Genomic DNA, 26,998 nt, shown 5'->3' with positions numbered 1-26,998 from the left:
ATTCTTACTGTATTATCTTCCCTCATAAGGCAGGAAACGTGGATGTGTGTAACGTATGAGTTTTACATCTTCCTGTGGGGCTCACAAATGCAGATGCTCTCTGGGGCCAGGGTGGTAACGTAAATGAGCAAGGGAAGCTGGATATTCATCACGGAAGGGTGAGGACCACGGCAAACTGAATCTCAAGAGTCAGGCCTCACTCGCCCCCGTCTACTGCCAGGTGGGAAGGTAGACCCAGACTTCCAGATTTTGCTAAAGAGACCTGGCATTGTGTTGAGGTTTCCAGGCTGTGTCTTCTCTGGACAGCCCCACCTGGAGAGTGGGAGTGAACCCTGACCACCAAATGTGCCCATGCTCCCGCAAGCCTGTGGTCCTGAAATGTCTTCTCCAGCCACAGTACCCGCTGGGCACAGAGTGAGGCAGGGGTGGCTCAGATTTCAGCCAGGCTTTGAGTTTCACAGCAGGTAGGTAGGAGAGGGTGGACGGGAGCGGACGGGAGCCAGTGATGTTTTCTTACTTGTAGGTAGATGGGGCTTCCTCAGGAGTCTGAACAAACAGAAGCCACTTTTTCTGATTACAAAATGATTCAGTTAGAAGATACATGAACGTACCAACAGGTGATTGAAAGTTTGTAGTCTCACGTCTGGAGAGAATTTAGTGTTGATGGTTTCCTTTGTCTTTGTTCCTTACCTACTTTTAACATAGTTGTGACCACATGTTTTGTATATTGCTTTTATATTGTAACTTAAATCATTTTTAATTTTCACGTTTTAAGTATTCTAAATATGGTTATATCATGTTATTTTCCTCCTGTCACTAACATTTTTTTTTCCACAAACTCATTTTAATATTATATCCATGGGTGGTACATCCAGGGAGGCACCACGGTTTTACATAACGATTTCCCCAAAGTTAGGGGTTTAGATTGGTCGCTGGTTTTTTCCTGTTGTAAATCATGCTGGGATGAATACCTTGATGACCAAAATGACATAGCCTATTACTTCTTCAGGATAGAATTCCCAAAGTGGGAATTTCTGGGTAAGTCAAAAGCAATAAACACGTTTAAAGTTCTCTGTGTGTATCGCCACGTTTGTCTGAAGGTGGACTGTACCTGTTTTGACTCTTAACAAGTGGTACCCTGCAGACTGTATTTTAAACTCGAAAGGCCCAGGTCCTCAGCTAGGTTGAAAGACAGCATCTTCCTATGCAGGCTGCCCAGGCCTAAAGAACAGCGCCTGGACCTTCTGGAATGTTCCTCACCCTCCTCCAGCCGTCCTCATGCCGGGGGTCTGTGGTTTTCTACAGGATGGTGGGCATCCCTGCATGGCCAGGCAGTGTCCTTCCCAACTGATGGCAGCACAGAAGCCCTCACTGTTAGCATCGCTGACCCTTTGGAGCCCGTCCCCAACAAGGGTCCTCCTGCTGCGACCCTCGAGCCAAGAGAACGAGACTGAGCGGTTCAGAAGCGAAGGCAGGCGCTGTTATTTGGTCAAGGAATGGAAGGGCGCGCTCCAGCTCTAGACTCCACACCCGCCCGGAGAGGCCTGCGCGGCTGCCTCCCGGGCGCCCTGCGGCTGGGTTCCCGGGGCGGTTCCGACGGGCCGCGCAGCTGGGCCGCGCACGCGCTCTGCGCACGGCCCGCCGCGCCGTCCTGGCTGGAGCGGCTGGGCGGGGTCTGCGCACGGCTCAGTCTGAGGCGTCGCGGCCCCTTCTCAGCTGGCCTGAGGTGCGGTGCGCGGGCCCTGCACGCCACCCCCCCGGACCGGTGACCTAGACTCAGGGCCGGGGAGGAGAGGTTCGCTTCGTTTTACTGGACGGCCTCTGCTTGCTTCGCGCGACGGCCGCCTCCGGCTCGCGTCCCGGGCGGCCCCTGACCCCCGCGGGGCTGCTCCGCGCCCTCCAGCGGCGGCCCGACGAGGCCAAGGCCGGGGGAGGGAAGCTGAGGGCGGCCCGCCGGGCGGACCGGAGCGGGGAGACGAGCTCCCGGGTACCGGCCGCCCTTCGGGCCGGCGTCTGGGGACGGGCCGGCGGCCGTGCCCCCTTCCCCTCGCGGAGCGCCCTGCCTTCGGGGGTGGGCGGAGACTTCGCCGCGAGCGAGGGTTCTCCTGGGTTCACGCGGCCCCGGTGTGACCCCCCCGGGGGGCGCCTTCCACCCGCGAGGCCCGCCCGAGCCCACGCGCGCAGCCCCGGCTCGCTGGGAACCAGCCCTCCTGACCCGCGGGGCCTGGACGGTGGCGGAGACGGCAGAGGCGGGGGCCCCCGTCCCCAGGCACCTCGAGGGGCCTGCGGGGCGCTCTCCTGGGGAAGCCCGCCGGGCGGGGCGCAGGCGACCCCTCGTGGGTGGACAGCAGCAGACGGGCGCTGGATGGAAGAGCGGCAGAGGGAGTCCGGGGCCCGGAGGCAGCCAGCGCTGAGGGAGGCGGGTGGAGGGAGCCTGGTGGTTGCTGGGCCCTGAGCAAGGGAGTCGGCGTGAGGGGCGGGGAGGAGGGGAGGGGGCGGAGGAGAGCAGGCGCCGTCCCGCCTTCACCTCCGTAGGGCAGGCAGCCCGGGACATCACCCCCGAGAGCAGAGGCGCCTTCCCTGCCCTCTGCTGCTACCAGAGCCACCCCCGCCATCCTGGGCCGGCAGGGACGGGAGGATGGGGACCTGAGGGGCTGAGCACAGAGGAACTGTTTAAACTTCCAATTCAGACAAAGTGGCTTCTCCTGACCACCCCCCGCGGCCCCCTCCCCCCTCTCGGACTCGAACACTCGCACACACAGGGCTCTGCTGCCCCCTCGTGAGCCGTGCTCACACCTGTGCAGGCTACCTGGGCTGGGCCGCTGTCGGGAGACCCGCTGGGCAGGCAGAGGTTCACCCTTGGAAAAATCCATGTTCTGTGAATCATAGGAACTTGCTGTTTCCAACCGTTGAAAACGGCCACTTGTCCCAAGTTCTTGGGGGGTTCTGTCTGAGTGGGACCTGGCAGTGGGCAAGCTGCAGGCAGAGCCACTGGTCTGACTGGGCTAGCGGGTGGGCCCCATGTGGGTGGGCAGCCCCTGCCTCAGTCCCCGCCCTGCACCTTTCTTCCTCCCCCTCCCCTCAGGGTGCCAGGCTGGAAAATGGAGCAAGTGTGCTTGGGGGTGGTCAACATGGACAGAGGCCTGCACTGTGTCAGGCCCACTGACCAGGTGTCTTAATGTCCGTTTGTGCCTTCAGCCCTCACAATAGCCCTGCAAGGAGGAATGTGGTTTTTAATTTTACTTTTAATTGTGTCATATACATATAACATAAAACATACGATCTTAACCATTTTTAGGGGTCCAGGTCAGTGGCACTAAGAACATTCACATTATTGTGCAGCCATCACCACCATCCATCTCCAGAACTCTTCCATCTTGCAAAACTGACACTCTTTACCCATTAACCACTAACTCCCCACCCTCTGCCCCAGCCCCTGGTGCCCACCACCCTACTCTGTCTCTGTGAAGCTAATAGCTCTAGGTCGTTCATGTAGGTGCGGTCTCACAGTACTTATCTTTTTGTGACTGGCTCATTTCACTGATGTCCTCAAGGTTCATCTATGTCATCACTGGTGTCAGAATTTCCTTCCTTTTTAAGGCTGAATAATATTCCATTGCATGTATAGACCACATTTTGTTTATCCATTCATCCATTGATGGCCACTTGGGTTGTTTTCCACCTTTTGGTTATTCAAAATAACTTTCCACGCCACAGCTTTGGGGTGAGGATGTTGGGGGTTAGTGAACCATGGCAGGTCCCAGTTCCCTCCCAGTAGAGAGGGGTGGGCAATTCTCAGCTCATTCAGGTGTGGTGAGGTCCGTAGACGAGAGAGCAGACAAGACGTATTCCCAGACCCCCTTGGAGGCGTGGGTCATCTGTGAGTTCCTGGGCCAGCATCATGGTCTGGCCCCTGGAGGGCCCCTGTCAGTCACAGAAGACCATGGTCCAGGGGCCTCTCCTTTCTGCTCTGCCAGGGACCTCCCTGCCCAACCCCATCTCCTTTCCCGGAGGTTACTCCCCCATAAACCTTTTGGACACTCCTAACTCTGTTTCAGCACCTGCTTCCTGGAACCCTGGGGGACCCAACTGACAGCATCATGACAAAAATTAGCTCCGTCCTTAGCAGAGGGACTGGGGCCCAGGCCTGTAGATCTGAGGCCACTGCTCCTCACTGCCTCCTGGCTGTCCCCTTCAGGGTGAGGGTTGGGGCAAAATGACAGAAAGATCTAATGAAGAGCTCTGTTGTCAGGATTCTGAGTTCAGGTTTTGGAGTCAGAGGCCTGGCTTCAAATCCAGGTCTCTGATGAACTCTGGCCTTGCTGGCAGGAGCTTCACCTGAGTCGTGGTCTCCTGAACTATGAAGGAGGAGTAATGGAGGAGACTCTCCCTGGTGGCAGGGCCCAGAGAACCAGGGAGCGAGTGTGTGAAGTACTTAGCACGTAGGGTGCTTGCTGAAGCGGTCGGTAACTGACGGCTCCCCTTTGCCCTCACGGATCACGACTCTTGGGTGCTGTGAAAAGCTGTCTTTTGTTAACACGAGCCCAGTGGACACTTGTGTGGGTCTAAAAGGACTCAGAAAATTAGGACATGAACAAGAAAGGAAAATCAAGGTCATTATCTCGCTTCACAAATCTTCTCCTTGTCTTGTTTCCTAGTGTGTTTAACAGAATCAACACTCCCCTGATGCCTCGGCTGTGGTCAGCACGTCCACATGCAGTACTGGCCTCCTCAACGTCTTCTGGGCCCGTCCCCTGCCATCACTGCCCTGACAGATGCACCACCCAGCGACTCCCCTTCCTGTCTCCCAGGTGGCCCTGTCCAGCTCGCCCTCCACAGCTAGAGCTCTCCTGTCTGTTGCCCAGTTGTCCTCGGCGGTGTCCGTATTCAGTTGATTAGGTTTGGCTGCTTATTACAGAAAACCCCAAATAAGAGCAGCTCAGACGTGATAAAGTTTCATTTCTCTCACTTTCAAGAAGTCTGGAAGTAGCCATTCCAGGTGTGCTACCACGCTCAGTGGTTTCAGAGGCCTAGGCTCCTTCTGTGTTGTTGTTCTGCCACATACACCTCATAGTCCAAAAAGGCTGCTCAAGCACCAGCAGGAAGGAGGAAGGGAACAGTTACACTTCCTTCCTTCCAAGATCCTCTCTAGAAATTGTTCACACAGTTTCCACATATATCTCATAGGCCAGAATTTAGTCTTTTGTCACACACAGCTGCAGGGGAGGCTGGGGCATGTGTAGCTCACACCCAGAAAAATGCAGAGCGTTCAAATACTCAGCTTAAAGAATGTGTGCATGTGTCTGTACCTGGGTCACCACGTCCAGGACCAAGAGAGACCCTTGGCGCCTCCTCCGCAGGCTCCCGTGTGCGGCTCCCAGGCACCAGACCTCCCCCAGGTAAGAACTACCCAGCTCCGTTGCTGTTGGTGACTTTTGGAACTTTGAATACATTCAAACGTTCAGTCTGGGGTCTTTTGCGTCCGGCTTCTCCCCCAGACCTCGCATCTATGAGATTCGTCTCTGCTGTAGCATGTGCGGTACCTTGCTCTTTGTTTTTTTTTTTTTTTTTTGAAATGCTTTGTGGTGTTTATGTGTCCCTGCTCTTGCTGATGAATGTCTGGGTTGTTTCCAGTTTGGGGCTATTTTTTTTTTTACTGAAGTACAGTCAGTTTACAGTGTTGTGTCGATTTCTGGTGCACAGCATAATGTTTCAGTCACACATACACATACATATGTTCTTTTCATATTCTTTCTCATTATAAGTGACTGCAAGATACTGAATATAGTTCCCTGTGCTCTACAGTATGAACTTGTTGTTTATCTATTTTGTATATAATAGTATCTGCAAATCCCGAACTCCCAATTTACCCCTTCCCACCCCTGCCGGTACCCATGAGTTTATTTTCTGTCTGTGAGTCTGTTTCTGTTTTGTAAATAAGCTCATTTGTGCCTTCTTTTAGATTCCACATATAAGTGATACTATATGGTATTTTTTTCTCTTTCTGACTTAACTTCACTTAGAATGATGATCTCCAGATCCATCCATGTTGCTGCAAATGGTATTATTTTATTCTTTTTTATGGCTGAGCAGCATTCCATTGTATGAATAAACCACGACTTCTTCATCCGGTCATCTGTGGATGGACGTTTAGGCTGTTGCCATGTCTGGGCTGTTGTAAACAGTGCTGCTGTGAACACTGGGGTGCAGGTGTCTTTTTGGATCAGGGTTCCCTCCAGGTACATGCAGCCTGGAGCTCTTTTTAACAGAGCTGCTTTGAACACTGTGTGCGGGTCTTTTCATTTCTCCTGGATCTGCACCTCGGAGCAGACTTGCTGAGTCTGGGTGAGTAATCATTGTTTCAGATGGCTCTGTATTTGGCTAAGATCCATAAATCCATGGTGTACATCATGATGGAAGAAGAGGCCGACAGGTATTGGGAGCTCACAGGGGTTCTTCAGGACAGCACTGTCCACACAGCCATGCTGGGGCTCAGACAGTAGCTCTCTGCAGAGGCTCCACCTGTCTCCCCAGCCTCACTGCCCTGCCGTCTCCCCATCACACCAGATACTTCCCTGCTTATGCCTGCCTCTCACACTCCTCTCTCTCTGGGATGCGTCCTCCTCCTCCTCCTTCCCCTCCTTGTCCTCCTCCCCACCCTGCAGCCTCCCCTCTGCTCAGATGAATCCCACACATCGCAGCACCCCCCTCCCCCAGGTTGGGACCGATTCCTTTACACCATCTGCTTCCTTGGTGTGTTGTACCTTGGAAATCCATGGGCACAACTGTCTGGTTATAATTATCCCACAGCACCCCAGAATTTAGAATTGGAAGGGTCCTTAGAGGTCCTGAAAGCCCACGGGAGCCCGTCGAACTACTTCTGAGCTGGCTGGTCCCACATCCCTGGGAGGTTCCAGGCCTTCACTTTCCCATCAGTGCCCTCTGACCTCTCCCCTTCCCTCTGTGGTCCAACATTTCAGTACATAAGAACTAATGGCCTGTGATCTAAGAGAGCCACATACACAGATTGTGTAATTTTGTATGGTGGCATGTTAACTAGATGCATTGTGGTGATCACTTCACTACATGCACAAATAGAACTAATGCCCTTGCGCCTGTCTTTCAAAGCACGTGTCTGGCAAAATCTCAACCATAGATGAGTCCAGCCATGTGCTTTCTCCTTGCTGGCCTGTGGAGCTGGACGTTACTGGGCAGACTGGCTGCCCCATGAGTCCACCCAACCTCAGGTGGCCCCCAGCACTGCCCAGAATGTGCACCTGTGTTCCCTTGGTCAGTTCACACCTCCACTCTCTGCACTAACTCTTTTAAAATGTGAAGGCATAACACACGTGCATTAGAATTTACCTTTCTTCCTGTGTGCTTCTGTAGATTCTGACAAATGGATACACACAGCCGCCCCCACAATCGAGATGCAGGCGTCCCATCACCCCGGCTCCCCATGCCCCCTGTGGTCGGCCCCTGCCCCACTCTCAGCCCCTGTTGGCCGTGGACACGTGGTCTGTTCCCTGCAGTGTTGCCTTCTTTAGAACGTCACGTACGTGCAGCCATGTAGTGACACTCAGGGCAGTGCCTCTGGGACTCACCCACGTCGTTGTGAGTCTCTGCGGCTCCTGCCTCCTGCGGCAGAGTCATGCTCTGTTGCACCATGTGTCACCGTCTGCTGACTCATCCTCCAGGTGAATGACAGTTGGGTGCTTCCGGTTTGAGATAATTATGAGAAAAACCACTTTAAACATTTGTGTGCAGGTTTTTGTGTGAAACAAAGCCTTCACTTCTCTCGGGTGAATGTGTGGGAGTGGGATTGCTGGGTCATGGCTCCACTGCAAGACTTTGTCTCAGCCACAAAAGCCCTTTTGCTTTTCCACCGATGCTGTGTGAGAATCCCAGTTGCTCTGCGTCCTTATCAGCAGTTGGTCAGGTTTTTAAAAAAATTTTAGTCATTCTCGTGTGGTATGTTATTGTGGCTTTAAATTTTATTTTCCTAATGATTAATGATACTGAGCCTCTTTTCATGTGCTTGTTTGCCGTCCACATGCTTTTTTTTGGTGAATATCTTTTCAGACCTTTTGCCCGTTAAAAACAATGGGTTGTTTAGGTTTTTATATTACTGAGTTTTGAGAGTTCTTTACGTATTCTGGTTAGAGATCCTATATCAGATATGTAATAATGTAATTATTTTCTCCTTGTCATTCACTTATCTTTTCACTCTCTAAACAGTATCTTTTGAAGAACATAAGTTCTTCATTTTGATAAAGTCCAATTTGTCAGGTTTTTGTTTTATGGATTGTGCTTTTGGTGTCACGTCTAAGAACTCTTTGTCTAACGCACGGTCCCAAGGATTTCCTGCTAGGTTTGTTCCACCCCTTGAAAGGTTTTCTGGTCTTTGGTTTTGGGTGACCCGCCATGTCTTGTGGTCAAGTTCCCAGCATCCCCTGCCCTGACCCTTGGGCAGACTGCTGATGTCCCCATTCCTGGCTGTACTGGACCACACGGCTCCCCCCCACCACCACCACTACAGGCTGGTTCAGCCGAGACGTGGGCTCCTGCGAAGCCACCTCCCCATCTGCCGTGTCCCCTCTCACCCACTGGTCTACACGAGGCGACAGGGGCTTCCTTGCCCCCAGCATAGGCATAAAGGCCCGACTCCTTGGGGTGGCCTTTGAGGACTTCTGTGATTGGCCTCCTTTCCTCTTCTTGGCTTCCTCTGGTGCTTCAGCCAACCTGGAAACGGGACCCCCTCATGCCGCCTGCCCACCTTACACGTCAGCCTTGCTCCCAAGCACCTCGTGGCTGGTCATCCCCTCTGGTTCCTGCCCAGGAAGTGCCAACACCACCCACCTCAAATGAGAGTTCCGTCGGACTGCAGTGTAAAAATCAAAATGCAGGCAATCTTTTATTAATGGACTTTCATGATTCCTCTTAAAGCGTTTGCTTGTTGTGAAGCTCATCAGTGAGAAAGCGGCACCTCCCTGGTGAGCACAGACGGAGCCGGGCGTGGCTGGCAGCTGCGGCTTCTGTCAGCCTCAGCGTGCAGCTCACAGCCCCCCGTGCACCCCTCCTCAGCGCCAGACCGTCCTGTCTCCCGAAGATGAGAACTGGCAAATAGTCCCAGTTGTGGAAGAGTCCTCCATGCCGTGTGGGGACAGCCGTCAGTTAAAGGGGAAAGGGGAGTGACAGCAAGACGTCTAAAGCTGAGCCTCCAACTGAGTCCAAGAAGAGGGGGGCAGAATCAGACACCCGAGTCCAAGAAGAGGGGGGCAGAATCAGACACCCGAGTCCAAGAAGAGGGGGTCAGAATCAGACCGTCAGAGAAGCAGCACTCAGAGGGCTTACAAGACACGCAGGCTCGTCAGCACCCGACCTGGACCTGGCGGAGCCGAGGGGCTGGGGCTCAAGAGCCGTCTCAGAGCCCGTGCGCATCCCCCTCCTCCAAGACCCCAAGACCCCCCCACCCAGGACTGGGTGTTCTGGGTGCTGTGCTGTGGGAAACGCTGATCACGAGAATAACGAGAATGAAAGTAGCTGCCGCTAAAGAGCATCTCTTGTTCTCGCGTCTCGCAGGCCCTGGGCTCAGCGTTTTCTCACTCAGTCAGCCCTGCAGATGCTTTTCTTCCCCTTCTGCACAGGAGGAGGAAAAGGCTTTAGAACGTTTATCCTGTGCTAAGCAGCAGAGCTGGGATGAGAGCCCGGATCCCAAACCCAGTGCATCAGAAATTCGCACGCCCCGCCAGCAAGGCCGCCCTGACCTGGGCTGGGCGGCTCCCTCTGGGGTCACGTGGGAGGAGCGGGTGCAGTGGCTCCCTTAAGAGGATGTGGAGGAGGCAGAGACCTGTGGAGGCTTCGTCACCAATAAAGTGAATCACAGAGTGTAACCCTCCACCAGGGAGGAGAGTTAGCTCGCCTACACACAGACTCCTGGGCATCCTCAGAGACGGAGAGTGAGCAATGCTGCCCCACTGGCCACCAGAAGACCTGCCCATGGGCCCTTAGGGTGCAGCTGCAGACAGGCAGGCGTGGCCCGGCCCTCCTGGAGTCTAGCTTTCTCAAGACCACCCACCCGGGGTCTCACCGCCCCCTCCATGTTGGCAGACACAGGTTTCCATCTGGCTCCAGGGTCCGTGGACCTGCCTGTCCTGCACGGATGAGCAGCTGGAACCTGGGGACACAGGCTAAAGGTCACCACAGTCACATGGTTCTGCTCCAGAGAGGACTCCTTTGTCTGGGGTCGTCTCCCTGGGGAGAGTTTGGGGAGTTTATTAACCATTCCTGCTTAGAAAACAGCCTTGTGCCGTGAAACTCTTGAGAAGTTGGTGAAGAACAGCTACCAAAATGCCTTCTTTGGATCCACCTGCTTCCAGAGGTATAGACGGTAAGAAATTTCCCCATGTGTTGTTTAAATGTCATCCCTAAATTATATTCTGGAAGTGGACTGAAGCAGGCAGCTCCATCCCCACCTTCCAGCCCTGGGGAAGATACTGCAAACACTAGGTCCCTGAGGGAACTGTGCACACTCCCTCTGCAGCGCCCAGCACACGTTGCCCTGCCCGGGGCCACTACGCATGCAATGCATGTTACGGGTGACAGACAGGTGCCATGGGCTCCCCCTTCCTGGTGCCTCTCAGACACCACAGGAGGTCCCGCAGCGATGCCAACCTCAGTGCCCCCCACCTTCTTCCACCAAATCTGAAGGCGGGGGGATGAGGTCACGGGGGTTCATCCTGGCCACCAGGCAGACGTCATAGCTGTCGTGCATGAGGACGTCGACCGCTACAACATTCCACTGGTTCTCCCAGGGGTCCAGCTCCAGTATCTCTTTGGAGATAACCTCATGGCGATCTGAAAAACAGCAAAGTCGGAAGTCAAGGTGTCAGATACCACAGCAGTGTTGAATTCAGAGGCGGTCATCACTATTAAACAGCTTCCTCTAAAAGGCACTGTGCACCAGAAATCAATTAGCAAACAGCCAAACAGATGCTTTATATGGAAGTCACAGTGTTCCTGATATTTAAGGAATTTCTAAGGAAGGCCACATTACAGCAGGGAGGGTAGAGCTCAGTAGTAGAGCACATGCTTGGTATGCACAAGGTCCTGGGTTCAGTCCCCAGTACCTCCATTAAAAATAATAGTAATAATAAAAAGAAATAAAGAATAATTACCTTCCCTGCCAAAAAATTTTTTTTTTAGAAAAACTGAGCTTAAAAAAAAAAGGCCAAATTACAACTCACATTTAAGAGTTAATCAGACATACAGGGCACTGTTGTCTAAAGTCAAAGAGGTGTTCCAGGGTCATGATAACAGTTTGTTAAAGGTGCCAGCAAGGGAGGAAACTCCTTATTTCTACGCCCGTGAGAGGAGGTCACGTGATTTGTGTGAGTCACTGACCTCCCTGAGCTTATCTTGCCTTAAATGTAGACAGGATGCTGATTGACAGCCAGGGTCCTACAGGAAACATGGCACACTAACTGGGCAATTTAAGAGATTTTGGCAAAAGGACTGTTGGAAAGGCATGGGCAGCGTTTAGGAAGACCCAAAGGGATGGCACAGAACCTCAGGACTGAGAACAGCCAGGGCCATCGCCACCTGGGAGGTGACAGAAGAAGGAATGGGAGCTGGAACTTGGGGAGTGCAGTCAGCACAGGTCAGCTTGCAGGACACAGAGCAAGACAGGGAAGGGGACAGGTGGGCTGAGGGGCCAAACAGGTTTCCAGCCCAGACGTCCACTTCACCATTTCATGACGATTGAAGGAAATAATGTGTGTACAACTGCCCAGTGCTGGCATATGAAGGTCAATACTTGAGAAAGGTCTACGTGTGCTTGTAAAGGATGTGGGTTTGTAGTTGTTAATATATGTTCATTAGGTCACGTTATCCAAATCTTCTATGTATTTACTGATTTCTGTGGACTTGCTCTGTCAGTGTTAAAATAGAGAGCTGTGTTAAAATATCCCACTGAGATTATGGATTTGTCTGTTTCTTCTTTTAGTTCTGTCAGTTTCTAGGGTAAACATTTTGAATCTATTATTAAAATAAATACAAATTTTGTCATTTATAAATGTGTCATTTGTGACCGTCTTGCTCTAGAATAAGTTCCATTAGAATTCTTTTGACTAATATCATAACTAGTAAGAAGTTAAGAAGTACGACTTTAAAGACCATTCTGATAATCTTTGTCTTTTAACTAGAGTGTTTAATACATTTACATTTAATGCAATTACTGAAATATTTTGGTTTAAGTCTGACATCCCATTTGTGGACTGTCCTTGTATCACTTGTTCTTTCTTTTCTCCTCTAATGCTGTCTTTTGGATCAACTGAGTTTTTTGTTTTTTTTTTATCATTCCATTGCTTCTCCTCCACTGACTCAGAAATTATAAACCGTGTTTCTGATCTTTTGGTGGGTGGTTATCCTAGATTAAAACGTGCACACCCAGTTTACCAAGATCTGAAGATGATCAATACCTTGACCCTTTTTTGGAGGGCCTTAGAATGGTTTAATTACATTTACTTCCCTCCCAGTTTATTAGCTGTTGCTGAGGTGCGTTTTCATTAAATGTCTGTTAAGTCCACCAGACATTTATTGTTCTGTAAAGTAGATGCTCATGCAGGTACCCACATGTTTACACTTGCATTGCTCTTCTTTCTTTCTTGCGTCTCAGACTTTTCATCCGGGACAATTTTCCTTATGCTGAAATACATACTTCAGAGGACGTGCTCTTAGGGCAAACTCCATCAGCTTTTGTTTGTCTGAAAATGTCTTTTTTTTACCTACATTTCCTGGAAGAACCTTCACTCCCCAAACACCGACACCTTAGCCAGAGCTGATCCTCGTTGCGCCACACTGTGCTCCTCGTGCCGGCTGTTTGAGACGCCGCATCATAGCGCCCCATGGGGCAGGCACTGGCGTACCCCTGTTTTCAGACTAGGGGTCAAGGCCTGGGAGGGCACGTGGCCCACCCACAGGCACAGCTGGGGTGGCAGAGCTGGAATTCACAGCCAGGCCTGTGAGCCTCAGAGCCGAGCCCACCAAGCTCTGTCCAGCGAGGAAGGACGCGCGGGCCTGTTTCCTGCAGCTTGTTAATGGGGCCAGGCGGAGGAGGCAGGCTCTGTGGGACCTGCAGCTTATACGACTTGGGAGGCCCTCTTTAAGGAAGATATCACAAAATCGGGTATGAAAGTATTTACTTCTTCCAGCTTTATTGGGGTATAAGTGACCAAAAAATCATATATATTCAAGGTGTATGATACGACGATTGAGACGTGTAGACATTGTGAACTGATCGCCACACTCAAGCTGAGTCACACATCCATCACCTCATAGTCGTGTGTGTGTGTGTGTTTGGAGCACTTACGGTCTACTCTCGTAGCAAACTAACCCAGCACAGGGTTATCAGCTGCAGCCACCATGCCGTGCACCAGGTCCCCAGGACTTACTCGCCTTAGAGCTGCAAGTCTCTGCCTTTGGACCGAAATCTCCCCATTTCCCCTCCCCAAGTCCCTGGCAACCGCCATTCTCCTCTCTGCCTTGGTGGGTTTGATTGTTTTACATCCCACATGTCAGTGAGCTCATGTGGTGTGTTTTTCTATGTCTGGATTATTTCACTTAATGTTCTCCAGGTTCTTCCTTGTGTGGCAAATGACAGGATTTCCTCCTTTTTTATGCTGAATATGTATGTCTGGATGGATGGATGTTTATACATCACATTGTGGTACCAGCTCTGCCCAATTCAACTTTCTGTGGTGAGGGAGATGTTCTGTAGTCCACAGTGTCTGATCCAGTAACCACTAGACACGTGTGGTACTGAGTAGTCTGAAATGTAGCTAGTGAGACTGAGGAACTGATTTTTAACTTTTATTTAATTGTAATTAGGTTAAATTAAAACTTAGACACAAAGGGGCAAAAAAAGTTTTTTTTGCTTTAGTTTTAAAACAAATCTTTTAATCTGTCAGTTTCTGGGAAATGTCCATGCAGTTCTTGTGGCTTTATCCATTTATCATACGGTCTGTATAGTTTCTGTTTTGTGTATCTCAGAGTTGTGTTGTTAAATGCAGAAGGACCTCACCTCTGGAATTAGACAGTCAGCTCTCGGCAGCACCAGCAGCCGCTGATTCTGGCTGGCTCTGGCAGAACGGGGGCTCCCCAGCTCGAGGGGGCTGGAAGGAAGGGGGCGAGTGGCTACCGGGGCCGCGGCGCCACCACTGTCTTCCCACCCCGAGGCTGGCGGTGCCTAGAACCACCATCCCACTGAAGCATGGCGGTGAGGGGCTGGCAGGTCCGACCCGGGACTGTCTGTCAGAGGGAAACGTCCAGACTGCCTCCTCCCCGTACCTGTCCTTCTGTCCAGGTGGAACCGCCTTCTCTGCCTCATTTACTGCCCTTGTCTTGGAACATGTCTTTTACCATCGCCGCGCCTGGGGTTTTGGTTTCGTTTTGTTTTAGCTAACAGGTGTCCTCATTCAAATTAATGCCGGCTGGGGCCTTGTGAAAGTTCAGAGTAGACGGGGTTTGTCCACTCATGTTGCTTCCTTCTGCTCATTTCGGTGCTTACTGGGGAGACTTATTTTCTCAAACCATGCGTGCACGTCACCATGTTTCCTAGGAGTCTCTCCTTTACGTGGAGTGGAAACGACCACACTGGTGGCAGAGCGATGAGTGAGCTTTCTTGACCGTGAAGGGCATGCGGACTGGGTCACAGGCTTTCGTGTGGCCGGGGGCTTGGCCTCTCAGGAGGGACACACCCCGTCAGGGCTTCTGCCCAGGAGTGCCTGACCCTGCTCCTGTCTCCGTGGCCGCTCCCGGGGCGCTCCCGAGTTTGCATCCCAGTGGTGCTCAGGGCAGGGAGACAGTGGTCGGCACCTGTGTCCACCTGGGCTCCTGAAATGCTCTGGCTCTGACAAGGAAGAAGGGGGCTGGCTGAACTCAGCTTCAGCTCTGTCAGTCAGTTCTCCGGAAATTACACACACTCGGCACAACAGCCTCCTGCTCACTGAAGGAGACTCTGTGCCGGCAGCCGCCGCCTCTGATGGTCAGCAGTGGGAAACAGCACTTCATCTGAAGTAGATCCTGAGCTCAGGTGATTTTTGAGTAAGTGATGAGATGCCAAAGGCATTCCATGAGGTGGCAGGCCTCCTCAGCTGTACCCCCTGCATCTTAGGGGTGCTCTCTGTTGTTGGAGCTACTTCAGTGGAAGAATTTGAGAAGCACCACATCCTTCAGTTCAGTGAGACGGTCAGACGACTGAAAAGTGAGGATTTTTTTCCTGACCTGCTCTTTGGTGAAATGCTGACGCGTTTTATTTATTACAGGAATATTACTGAGCATTTCCCACAACCCTGTACATTACACAGGCTGTGGGGAGAGATGTCCCCTCGTTTAAAAGGTGTGTCCCTCTCGCAGTGGTTTGTTCACCTCAAGGACACTGCATGTCCGGAGCAGGGCCTCCAGCGGGACGGAGATGAGCTGGGGGGCCGCAGGCAGCCGCCGCACCAGAGCTTGGGGCGACTCTACTCACGTCTTGCTTGATTTTATTTTTCTGTCTTTATTTTCCCTTCACCCCACTTCCTGATTGTTTTAATTTCTGTCTTACTGTGTTGTGTGTGTCTCTATAAGCCATGCCAAGTTCTGTTTCACTGTGAGCAGGTCTGTGGTAAATCGTGAATCGCAAGACGGATAACTGGCCACAGGCTGACCTGGTGCGTCCAGCCAGTTGGCTTGTTTTCGGGCGAGAGGTGCTGCCCACCCTCCCTAGTGGAGCGAGAGCAAGAGCAACAGCGGGAGGGAAAATTTAGCTCCTGACTCAGGCAAAAAGAAGAGGGTGAGAAGCGTCACAAGCAGGCCTGACCTTGGCTGCTGGGGGAGGCCAGTAACAGTGGGCCAAACCCAAACCAACCAGATGACTGTTCGAGTACACGCGGCTGTCTCTGCGGACGGGTGGAGGGCGGCGACAGTCCTTTCCGGTACCTCGTGTGTTATGACGTGGCACAGTGACGTTCTGTCTCTGTCTGGAAATTCAGCTAGTCGGTCCAAGATTTTACATTTTCCACCGAGTTGCAGGAATGGATGTGGGCCCACTGGCACCCACGAAATGACTGGAAACAAGATCCTGCATGTTCAGAGCATATTTATTCCAAACATAGAATGTGTTTTACACTAAAAGTTACACAGGAGTTACAATAGGAAATGTTTCTTTCAAGAAAATTAGTTTTTTTGATTTTCTTAAGAAAAATACTTTCTTAAAAAAATGAGAGTAAGATTCTCTAAGCACAGTGGAAGGTCTAGGAGATGAAATGATCTGATAAAGACCTCGTGTTTCATGGAAATAGCAGGATGTTAATTTAGGTCCACTGCTTTATTATTTCTTTTTTCTTCTTTGCTCCTCGTTTGCCCTTGCCCTTCTTCTTTTTGGATTATTTGACTATATTAAAGATCTCCTTTTAACTTAACTTTGAGTTTTCAACTGCACTTTTTCATACGGCTATTTTTTTTTAGTAGTTGTGCTAAGGGTTGCAAACCCTTTAACAGGCGCTTTGCATGAACACGGCATCACTTCAGGTGGGATGCGGGAGCCCCCACCCCGTCTCAGCTGACCCACCCCCCCGCGCTTAGTTCCCATCACAAGGGAGACCCTCTCTGAGCGACGGCCAGCCCTGGAGCACATCAGACAGCGTTAGCGAGTCTGCCGATACCTGCCGTTCACCGTCACGTCTATTCAGGTGTTCACCCTTTCTCTCTCTTCCTGGATCCCTGAGGTTCCAAGTTTTTCTGTGATGCCATTTGCTTTCCTTTTGAAGAATTTTCAGTAACTTTCTTTTTTTGGAGCAGGTCTGCTGGCAATAAATTCTCTTCATCTGAGGATGTCTGATCTTAATTTTGCCCTCGATTCTGAAGGCAACTTTTTTTTTTTTTTCTGGATGTATAATTCCAGGTAGCTGGTTCTTTTCAGTGCCTAGATTTTGTTCCATTGTCTTCTGGCCTCTTTGGTTTGAGAAATCAACAGTCATTCTAATAATTTTTCCTCATGTATTATCTGTTGTTTTTCTGTGGCTCTGAAAGATTTTCTGTCTTAGTTTTAGAAATTTGATTATGATGTGTCTGGGTGTGGGTTTTTTTTCAAGTTCATCCTGTTTTTGGTTAGCTGAGCCCCCTGGAAGCACCCCTTCCTTGTGGACACACAAGGACTCCGGGGACAGCTGAGCTAGAAAACGCAGGAGTGAGCATCGTGGTCGTCACCAAGGTGCCTGCTGTCCAAGCCTGCCGGTGCCTTGAAAGGCTTGGGCACAGAATCTTTTGCAAGTCCCTAAAGCCACAGAGTCACCTCTTGGAGGCTTTTATGAGCAGGGAACAGGCTCCTGCCACTAGGTGTCATCTGCCACCACGGTCTTCTCTCTCATCCCTGGAAACCTAAATTCCTGTCTCTGGAGTGAGCCACCTTCGCCTCCTCCACGAGCCCTCCTGGGCACTGCAGCCTCATTCGCCTGGTCGCCGGTCGGGTCAGCACGGACGCTGGCCAGCGGGGGAGCCAGCAGGGGAAGAGCTCTGCCTTTTTTCTCTGACAGCAACTTTACCGAGATACCATCCACAGACCACAAGCTTCATCCTTTACAAGGGAATCATTCAGTGGTTTTTAATATATTCACAGGATTGTGTAACCATCAGCACCATCTAATTTTAGAACATTTTCATTACTCCAAAAAGAAACCCTGTCCCCATGGGCAGTCACTTCCTGTTGAGGCTGTCCCAGCCCCTGACCACCCCTGTCTCCATGCGTTTGCCTTTTCTGGACATTCTGTGCGACTGCAATCGAACGGGGTCTTTTGTGATCGCCGTCTTTCACTCAGCATCCCGTTTTCAGGGTTTGTTCATGTTGTGCTGTGTGTCAGGACCTCATTCCTTTTTATTGCCAAGGAATTTTCCATTGTGTGCATGGACCTTATTTCGTTTACCCATTTATTGGTTGAGAGACACTTCGGTGGCTTCTACTTTTTGGGTGTTGCAAATACTGCTGCTGTGAACACTGTGTACAAGTGTTTGTGCACAAATATCCTCGGTTCTGTTGCACACATGCTTAGGAGAGGAACTGCTGGACTGTATGGTGACTCTGTGCCTGCCCTGTTGAGGAACCTCCAGACTGCGGTCCACAGCAGCTGTGCCATTTCACATCCCCACCAGCCTGTAGCTTGTCAGCACCTGCCTTCGCCTGTTTCTTTGTACGACGGTCGTCCTGCTGCGTGTGAAGTGCTGTCTCCCTTCGGTTCTGATCTGCGTTTCCCTCACGCCTGATGATGTGAGCACTTGGCCGTTTGTTTACATTCATTGGAGAAAGACCTATTCAGGTCCTTTGTCAGTTTTTTTTTTTTTAATGGGCTGTCTTTATTATCAAGATGTAAGAGTTCTTAATACCTTCTAGATACAGGTTTCTTATTAGATACGTGATTTGCAAATATTTTCTCCCACCCTGTGGGTTGTATATTTGCATTTTTTGATGGTGCCCTTTGAAGCACAAAAGTTAAAATTTGATGTACAATTTATTTTCTCTTATTTGTTTATGCTTCAAGTTTAAGAAATCATTACCTAATTCAGGATCACAGAGGTTTATGCCTATGTTTTCTTCTAAGAGTTTTATAGTTTTAGCTCTTGTGTTTGGAGTTTTTTATAATAATCCATTTTGAGTTCATTTTTGTACATGTGTGAGGTCCAAACTTCATCATTTGCATGTGGATATCCAATTATTCCTGCACCATTTGTTGAAAAAGGGATCCTTTCCCACTGAATTGTGTTGGTACTCTTGTTGAAAATCAATTGACCCCACAAACAAGGGATTATTTCTGGCCTCTCATGTCCATTCCACTGGTGCCCATGTCTGATCCCATGCCCCTGCCGCACAGTCCTGGTTATCATAGCTGTGAAGCAAGTTTTGAAATTAGGAAGTGCGAGTCGCCTAACTTTGTTCTTTTACAAGATTCTTTTGGGTATTTGGGGTCTCCTGCGTTTCCATATAGATTTTAGGATCGGCTTGTCAATTTTTGTGTGCAATGTTTTACCATTTATTTAGGTTTTCAATTTCCTTAATGATGTGCAATAGTCATTGTACATCTCCTGCACTTTTTTGATCAAATTTACTCCTAAGTGTTTCATTATTTTTGATACGACTATAATTGGAATTATTTCCTTAATCTTATTTTTGGCTTATTCACTGTGAGTGCATAGAAGCGCAGTTGATTTTTGCACATTGATCCTGTGTCCTGCAGCTTTGCTGAACTCATCTATTTGCCCTAATAGCTTTTTTGGTGGGTTCCTTAGGATGTTCCAGATAAAAGATCATGTCATAAGCAGTTACTTCTTCCTTTCCAATTGGATGCCTTTTCTTTCTTTTTCTTTCCCGGCTGCCCTGGGTAGACCCTCCAGTACACTGTTGAGCAGCAATGGAGAGAGTGGGCACCCTCGTCTTGTTCCTGATCTTGGGGGAAGCGCTCAGCCTTCCACCACTAAGGGTGGTGTCAGCTGTGGGCTTCCATAGATGCCCCTTATCAGGGTCGGTAAGTTCCCTTCTGTTCGTAGCTTTTTGGGTGTTTATGTCATGGAAGGTTGTTGGATTTCATCGCATCCTCTTTCTGCGTGTACTGAGTTGATCTGCCTGTTTTTTCCTTTGTTCTACGAGTGTGGTGTATTGCACTGGTTAACGTTTGTATGGTGAACCCACTTTGTACTCCTGGGATGAATCCTGCTTGGTTAGAGTGCATGGTTCTTTTTGTATGTTGCTAGACTCAGTTTGCTAGCATTTTACTGGGAATTTTTGCATCCACATTCATAAAGGATGTTGGCCTGTAGTTCTCTTGCAATGTCTTTGTCCAGTTTTGGTATCAGGGAGATACCGGCCTCATGGAATGAGTTGGGAAGTGTTTCCTCCTCTTCTGTATTTGGTAAGTTTGTGAAGCGTTGGTGCTACGAGCTTGGACCTTTTTGAGACTTAGAGTTGGCCCCCTCCCTCTGTGTGGGAGGAGGAGAGCGGAGGTGCTGATTCTGTGTTTTCCCCGGTGAGTCCCAGGACTCTGTCAAGAACTGGGAAGCGCCTGAGGCCTCACAGGTGAGCTTGCTGCAGTTTCGCAGACACTGGTGGACAACACGAAACTCCCGGGTCACAGGCAAAGGGCAGCGTCACTCACAGCAGCAGAAGCAGCCAGTGATCGGCACTTCGAAGACTATTGAGGGTCAGGGCCCCCAGGGCGACACGCAGGGGGCCAGGTGAGCCCTGCCCTGTCCCGCCAGCGGGCTGCATCACAGGGGAGGAACCGTGAGCCTGGGGAACCTGAGGCTTTCCTGCCCGGCCTCGGAGGGAGACTCCGTGTTTACCTCCTGGGGCTGCCCGCTGCACAGACGTGCTTGCAGAAAGAGTCCGGAACAAAGACCTCGGTGTCTCCGCTCACAAGACGAGCAGAAAGGCACGGGACCCACCGAGAAGTCTCCCCCACGGCTGAGCGGCCTGCTGATGTCCCCTCGCCGCCGCCTTGCTGCGCCTGTTACACGTCCCCGGTTTACGTGCTTTCGGTTGCTCTTGTTTCATCGGTTACACGAGCACGTGACCTAAAGCGTCAACCAGCTCTACCAGGCTTATTCCGCAGAAGCACCGTCTCCTACCTGACTCCCCGCTCGTTGGCTGCTGCCCTCGCACCTCTGGCCGATTCTGCTGGCTCTGAGCGCTTGTCTCTATAAACAGCACTTCTCCTACTCCGGCCACCTCTTGATTTCTCAGAGGAAGCACTGAGTCGTGACCTCCACCGTGGAAAGTGTGGCTGTAGCTTTCTTCCGCGTGCCCAGCGTGTCCGCCCCATTCCCGTGCGGTTCAGGCCCCGTGTTCCACACTCACACGAGTAGACGCGATTGTCACAAACGCTGTTCGCGACAACGGTGCGGCGCACTGTCCCTTCCCGCACGGCTGCTTGTTTCCTCTCGAGTTGCTTTGTTTCTGTTAGTTTCCATTGCTCTTCTCAAATGTGTAAGCATCTACGTCTCTGAAGACGTTCAGACTTGATCAGGTTTCTCCTCGGGAAGTCCTCTCCCCCACACCCTTCGACCAGCTCCCTCCTGTCGTCCCGGGGTCTCCCCTCACTGTCCTTCTGGGGCTTTCGTTTCTCCATCCTGCCCTGCATCTAATCCTGCTCCTGGATCCCCTGTCTACTCTCACTTGTGCTAGATGTTCATCTTTGGTGAAGCAAAACCCAGTCAGAGGGGACACAGGAGCGCCGTTCTGTGAGAAGCCGTGCGTCTGAAGGTGTGCCCTCGCCTCAGCTGGAAGTGCAGCAGGTACAGAAGTTTACGCAGAAAATGACTTTCCCGAGGAGTTTTTCTTCTCCAGGCTCCCAGCGTCACGCGTCAGAGGTGGGGTTCTGCTCCGACTGCTGACACTTCCCAGGGACGGTTCCCCTCTCTGGGAGCTCAGGGATCTCTGCTCCGTCCCGTGGGCTGTGACACGGGCACTGGTGTCACCCACCGTGCTGGGCACGCGCTGCGTCCTTGCAGCTGGGGCTCCAGTTCTGGGGGCGTCTCTTCATTCACTTCATGGGCGCTTCGTCCCCCTGCCCTTTCCTCTGTCTTTCTGCAGGGATTCTTGAACCCCTGGACTTAGATTCTCTCCTCTCATTTTCCACCAAACTGTTTTTGCTCTGCTTTCTGAGTTTCTTCCACTCTGTGCTCCAAATTTTCTATTGTACATTTAATTTCGGCTCTCATATCTTGCATTTCCGAGAACCCTTTAGAGTATCCTTGTCCCATGCTGAGGCGCTCACCTTCCCCTGCTCGCCGAGGACACTTCTGGCACAGCCTCCGTTCCTCCAGGTGCCGGCCTTCCTTTACTGTTTTCTTCTCTTTCACACGCTTCCTCCGAGGTCTGGTGAGCCTCGGCCGTTGCCGTGGGCCCTCTGCCTGTGAGCTTGTCCCCAGGGAGATCGGCTTTGCCTAACTTTGGGGATGGTCAGATCCCCAAGAAGAGTCTTCCCGTCTGGTGCTTGGAGGGTGTGGTGAACCGCGCCTGGGTCCAGGCAGGAGGAAAGCCAGTCATCTCAACAGTCAACACGCAACCTTCCTCTTAAGCTCCCGTTTTCATTGCTGGACCCGGACCTCACCCCGCCCTCCAGCTGGCTCTCCCTGGGGTGCAGGAGGGAGGGGCAGGAGATCGGGGTGGTTCGGCTGTCCCCGCATTCTCAGTGTGGCCTCCGCCCCTCCCCCAGGCCACCCGTGGTCCACTCCCGAGACCGCCCGGGCTCCGTGGTCGCCTTTCCCCGTCCCGCTGCCAGGCCAGGGCTGCGCAGGCCGGCCCGGGCAGTCGCTCCGCCGCCCGGTCTCCTGCTCCCAGCGTCCTCCTCTTCTCCCTGTCTGGCGGCGTTTGTCCCGCTTCCCGTCACTGTAGTGGGGCGCGCGGAGAGGACAGGACTCTTCCACCCACTATTCTAACCAAAGTCAAGTGACTGTTTTTGTTACATGTTTTTGTATCTGTCTTTCCTGGCAGATGTTGAACATCTCAAGATTATATCCCAAGCTCCTGTAAACAGTATGTTTCAACACATTTTTACTGAATTAACCAAATGCATTCAAAGAGATGAATTTCGTGGGTGTGGTTTTCTGAATAAACAAGTGGGACTTGCAGGTCTGTGCCACACGGCGGGGGAAACTCGGTGCCTGTTGTAGGGCCTGACGCTGAGATCTCTAGTTCCTCGTGGGCGTGCTGTTACACAGCTGTTCCGCTTTTCATGAAACCCCGGTGACCACTCACTCAGCCAATCCCAGACAGTCTGCCGTCTTACAAGCAGGTAATTAAGGTGGGCTTCCAGGGCTCGCACTGTGACCCAGCGTCCCTCTGGCTGAAAGCACTGTCAGCCCGTCACAGCACCGGGAGAAGAGGCTGCTCACAGCTTGAGTTCAGACGTGCTTGAGAAATGGGGGACGCCAGTTGTCTAACTCAGCATCACAAAGGAAGGGAAGATAAAGAAACAAGGCGAGAAGGATGTCTTCTGGATCCTTAGACACTAACCACCACCCACTGCTCGGAGGTCCTGAGGCCACCTTTGTACTCTCCACACTTCTCTTCTGGTCAAGAGAAAGCCAGGAGCCAGAGGATGGAGAGGAGGGCGGGAGACCCCGCTGGAGGGGCGCCTGCTGGGCGAGCGGGTCCAGCCCGGGCTCTCCCTCCTGCCTGCCCAGCCCTCCTCACACACAGGGCTCCAGCAGCGGGCGGCGGGTTAGATAGGTTACTGCCTTTACACAGCATGCGATGTTTCACATAAAAGATGTTAAAACCATCAAAAACCATTTGGAAAGCTCTTTGAAGGACAAAGAAAGAAAAAGTAAAGCTTTTTGTTATGGGGACTGGGCATACAACAGCGGTGGTCAACGAAGGCCCCACGCACCCCGCTGTCCGGCTGCAACGATGAGCAGCGTCTTACCGATGTCGTGAAACCATCCTTGCCCACTCGTGTTTTAAAAAATATCTGCTGGAGTAGATTAAAACAATTTCAGGCAGCTTGTCATTGTCATCTCTAAACAGTCTCTAATGGCCAACACGTTTTTATCTTTTCTTTCCCTTTTATGTAAAACAAGTGGCACTGTCACTGTGACCTAGCAAAATGAACAGCCCCTTTACGTCACCTGATGCTCCAGGCCGCGTGCAGGTTTCCCGCGTTGTCTGAAAAACCCCTTTCTACAGAGGGCTCGTTTGAATCGACAGCCAGGTAAGGCCCGCTGATGGCACTGGGCTCGTGTGTCCCCTGAGTCTCTTTTAAGGCATAATGAGAACTTTGTTCTTTAACTTACATGTAATTGTGTGCTGTAAAAACGAAGGCAGGCTTGTCGCGGGCTTGGCTCTGCGGCGGCGGCAGCGCCATTGTAATCTGGCACGCTTCCAAAACGTTCCGTGCCCTCGGTGCGTGTCTTTCATGGACACGTGCTGGCCCCGTGCTTCTGTTAGTGAGCTTAGAGCTGAGCAGGTGGTCGTTGTTAATCAGCTGCATTCTGCCTTATCTACCGGTGCAACTAATCTAACTGTGGAGACAGTTGCTTATTAGGTTTGTGCATATTTTAAAACCTCCCTGTTACATTAAAACATTGTAAATCCAGGCTGTAGATTGCCGTGATGGTAATGCTTGGATATAGGGGAACTTAGTTTGGTAATAAATACATGGATTAGGTATTATTTTAGAAATGCTTTCGAGCGATTGATTTCCAGTGGCAGTGGTGGAGGAGGAATAAGAGTTTCCCGAGGGCAGGATTTCCAGAAGGATCAGTAAAGACAGAGACAAGGCCCTCCGCTTCTGGCCGTCCCCCTGCGTCCGCCTGCTCTTGACGCGCTCACATCCCTCCTTCAGTCCAGAGGCCGACACCGGCCTTCCCGCCCCATCTCCCCTCGCGCTGTGTGGAGCTGGTATTTATCGAGTGTCTGCTACGTGCCAAACCCAGTAAAGCTAGATCTCACAGGAGGAGCCTTACAACCCCTTTGGAGCTGTGAAGACCCAAGGTCAGGGGTCGGTGAGTTGCTCAAGGTCACTAAGCTCTGAAAGCCGGGCCTCCGCCAGGCTCACCCTGCTCTCAGGGCCTTTGGTGAGCGGGTCAGTTAAAGGAGGTCACAGAACACGAAACCTCCGTCTGTACCTGCTCCGTGGAATCCCCCGCACACGTACAGCTTCCCGTCCACGGCGCCGGCACTGGTAGAATTGGTTCGAAGCGAGAGCAGGGGGCTTGGCATAGGTGGGCCCTCTCTCCAGAAGTCCCCGTCGGGGTTGTAGATCTCCACCACGTCCAGGCACTTGCGAACCTGGCCCTTGTCTCGACCTACGCAGCCGATCCCACCTGCAGAGAAAGACACACAGAATGAGCCATGGCGGGGACAGCGCCCCCTCCCTGTTGGGTCTGCATGCAGCTAGTAAAGAGAACGAGAACGTGGTGACAGGTTCCTTAAAAGAGATACAGATTACACTCAGAAGGCCAGAGACTGTAACAAGTAACAGAAACAGCATTTCCAGGGTGATGACTTTAAGTACAGCCCTCCGTGGGATTTGTGACTGCGTGAGAACTTCCAATTCACTGCAGTAAGAAGCAAGTCTGGAGGTGAGCTTTTTTGTCCCACAATGAAAGGTCTTAAACATCAGGGCTCTCTTTCCTGGTCTGAAGGGACTGTCCTGGGACTGAGCTCAGTTCCCTGGAAGGGGACACAGTAGTGTCATCGGTGACCTCATTCCAAGCAGACCCGATCTGATGGCCAAGCAGAGAGACAGGAGCGTGCTGGCCTCAGGCTCGGTCCTGCACTGGGGCGCTGGATGGGGCCCTGGCTCTTGTTTACAGGGGTGTCAGCGCCAGAACCGAGACTGCTCTGACCTCATCGCGTTTACCCAGCGTGCCACTTAGAGGTGAATCACACAGTGCCTCGTGGCACGTCACCTCCTTTCATGTGGTTTAACCCGCTTCCATCACTGCTGGCCGGTACTTCCACCGTCCCAGGGTTTTCGGTCTCTGTACTGCCTCCCCCGGGCCTCGCGCAGTGCCTGACACGTGTGCGTCTGGAGGGAGTGAACGAGAAATTCAACTTCCCTAGGATTCCTCTGTCCAGATGGGGGTCTTGTAAGCCCACTGAGGCCAAGTCCACTTGTTACACATCTTACATTGCACAGTGCCTGACACACGGCTCTCGACGGCTCAGAGAAGGTGGACGGGAACAGCTCATTTTCACCGTGGTTGGGACCCGGCCAGGCATAAGAGGTGATGGAAGGGGGTGCTGAAGGGAGCCTTTTCTTCCTTTTTGTGGATGGAGCCTGGCCTGCTTCCTGTCTCAGTATGAATCCAGGGGTGGAGGCTGTAAACGCAGGAAGCTCTTAGCTGCGTTCTCTCTTATCAGACTGGATAAATAATTCAGCCCATGGCAGCGCCGAGTCTGAGCTGCGGCATTTCCAAGGAGGGGCAGTGCTGGCCTCAGCTAACTGCACAGCTCTGCGGTGCGCGGGCCCGCTTGCCGCGTGGCACTGGGGAGCTAGGGGTTCTGAGGCCAACAAAAAGTGGAGTTTCCTATTTGTGGGCAGGACGGCCTTCCAGAAGGGGATTTATCCGCATCAGGCAAGGACAAGACGACTTCGTTACCTGCTGTGCAAGTCCCGGGAGAGATACTGCGAGGCTGGTTGGTACTGCGGCCACTTTAGAAGGCCGCTAAGTGAGAGCAGACAGTAAGTGCGCGCCGTCTGGAGCCAGGCGGGGCACAGCGAGCAGCCCACATCCTGAGTGTGATGCGGAAGTTCACGTCAAAGCCCGTTACAAAAGCCCCCCGACGCAGCGCACTTAAAGAACGAGCATTATTCTCCCGGTTGTTGGAGTGATGAGACTGCTTGTCATGTCTGCTTCCCTGTTACTGAGGGCATTTGATCACAGAGTTCAGCCCTTACACTACAAAACCGCCTTTCAGATGCGTGCCCTGTCTGCCTGGCTGGCAGACCGTCCACACGTCCACTCGAGGGCAACGTGGGCTCCCAGGGGCCCGGCTCTGCTTCTGACCGTTCACTCCTGGGCGCGCTCTCCGGCCCACCTGGGCGCAGCCCTGCCGTCAGGCACACTTTCAGCGCCACTCTATTAACAGCGACTTAGTGAGCTTAAACTCACTAAGGTGGAAGCTGATGAGATAAATAATCAAATAAAAGCACGGTCTCTGTTAACAAGTCAGCACCAGCAGGACGAGAGGCCACTTTGATGGGAGAGGCCCTGGGGCAGGAGCGGCACACCTTCAGAATCTCCGTGAGGCACCGCGCGCCTTATTTACACGTGATCGGGACCTCTGAGCCAGACCTCTGTGTTCAGAAACAGGCGACGAGAAGTTACCTGTGCAAGTCATACCCAGATGGACCTCAAGTGAAAATACACGCCTTGGTGTTTTTGGTTGGTGGAGGTGGGGGGAGTTATAGAAGAGGACGCCTCTCTCTCCTCTTTTATTTCTACCAAGATGAGGACCCGCTCT

General features: G+C 51.8%; 1 protein-coding gene and 1 long non-coding RNA gene across 4 annotated transcripts in view; one reads left to right on the top strand and one right to left on the bottom strand.

Moving 5' to 3' along the window:
• Positions 1-8,889: 8,889 nt before the first annotated feature.
• Positions 8,890-26,998, bottom strand: part of KBTBD12 (kelch repeat and BTB domain containing 12) — a 48,803-nt gene continuing 30,694 nt past the window's right edge. For 2 of the 3 annotated variants that reach the window (XM_045521792.2, XM_010961398.2), the window contains exons 5-6: positions 24,655-24,852; positions 8,890-10,857 (exon numbers count right to left, since the gene is read on the bottom strand). In XM_045521792.2, coding sequence (XP_045377748.1) covers positions 10,676-10,857; positions 24,655-24,852 — 380 coding nt within the window. In that variant the 3' untranslated portion in view covers positions 8,890-10,675. The remainder of the gene's footprint in view (positions 10,858-24,654; positions 24,853-26,998) is intronic. The other variant, XR_012499784.1, reaches the window with a different exon arrangement.
• LOC141573747 (uncharacterized) lies at positions 18,174-23,734 on the top strand. Its single transcript, XR_012499788.1, has 3 exons — positions 18,174-18,301; positions 19,414-19,553; positions 23,608-23,734. It is a non-coding gene; the product is annotated as an uncharacterized LOC141573747 (long non-coding RNA).

The sequence above is a fragment of the Camelus bactrianus genome, chromosome 17 (assembly GCF_048773025.1).
Source record: "Camelus bactrianus isolate YW-2024 breed Bactrian camel chromosome 17, ASM4877302v1, whole genome shotgun sequence".
NCBI classification, from domain to species: Eukaryota; Metazoa; Chordata; class Mammalia; order Artiodactyla; family Camelidae; genus Camelus; species Camelus bactrianus.
The sequence above is the reverse complement of the archived record's forward strand: the minus strand, read 5'-3'. Positions and strand labels throughout refer to the sequence as shown.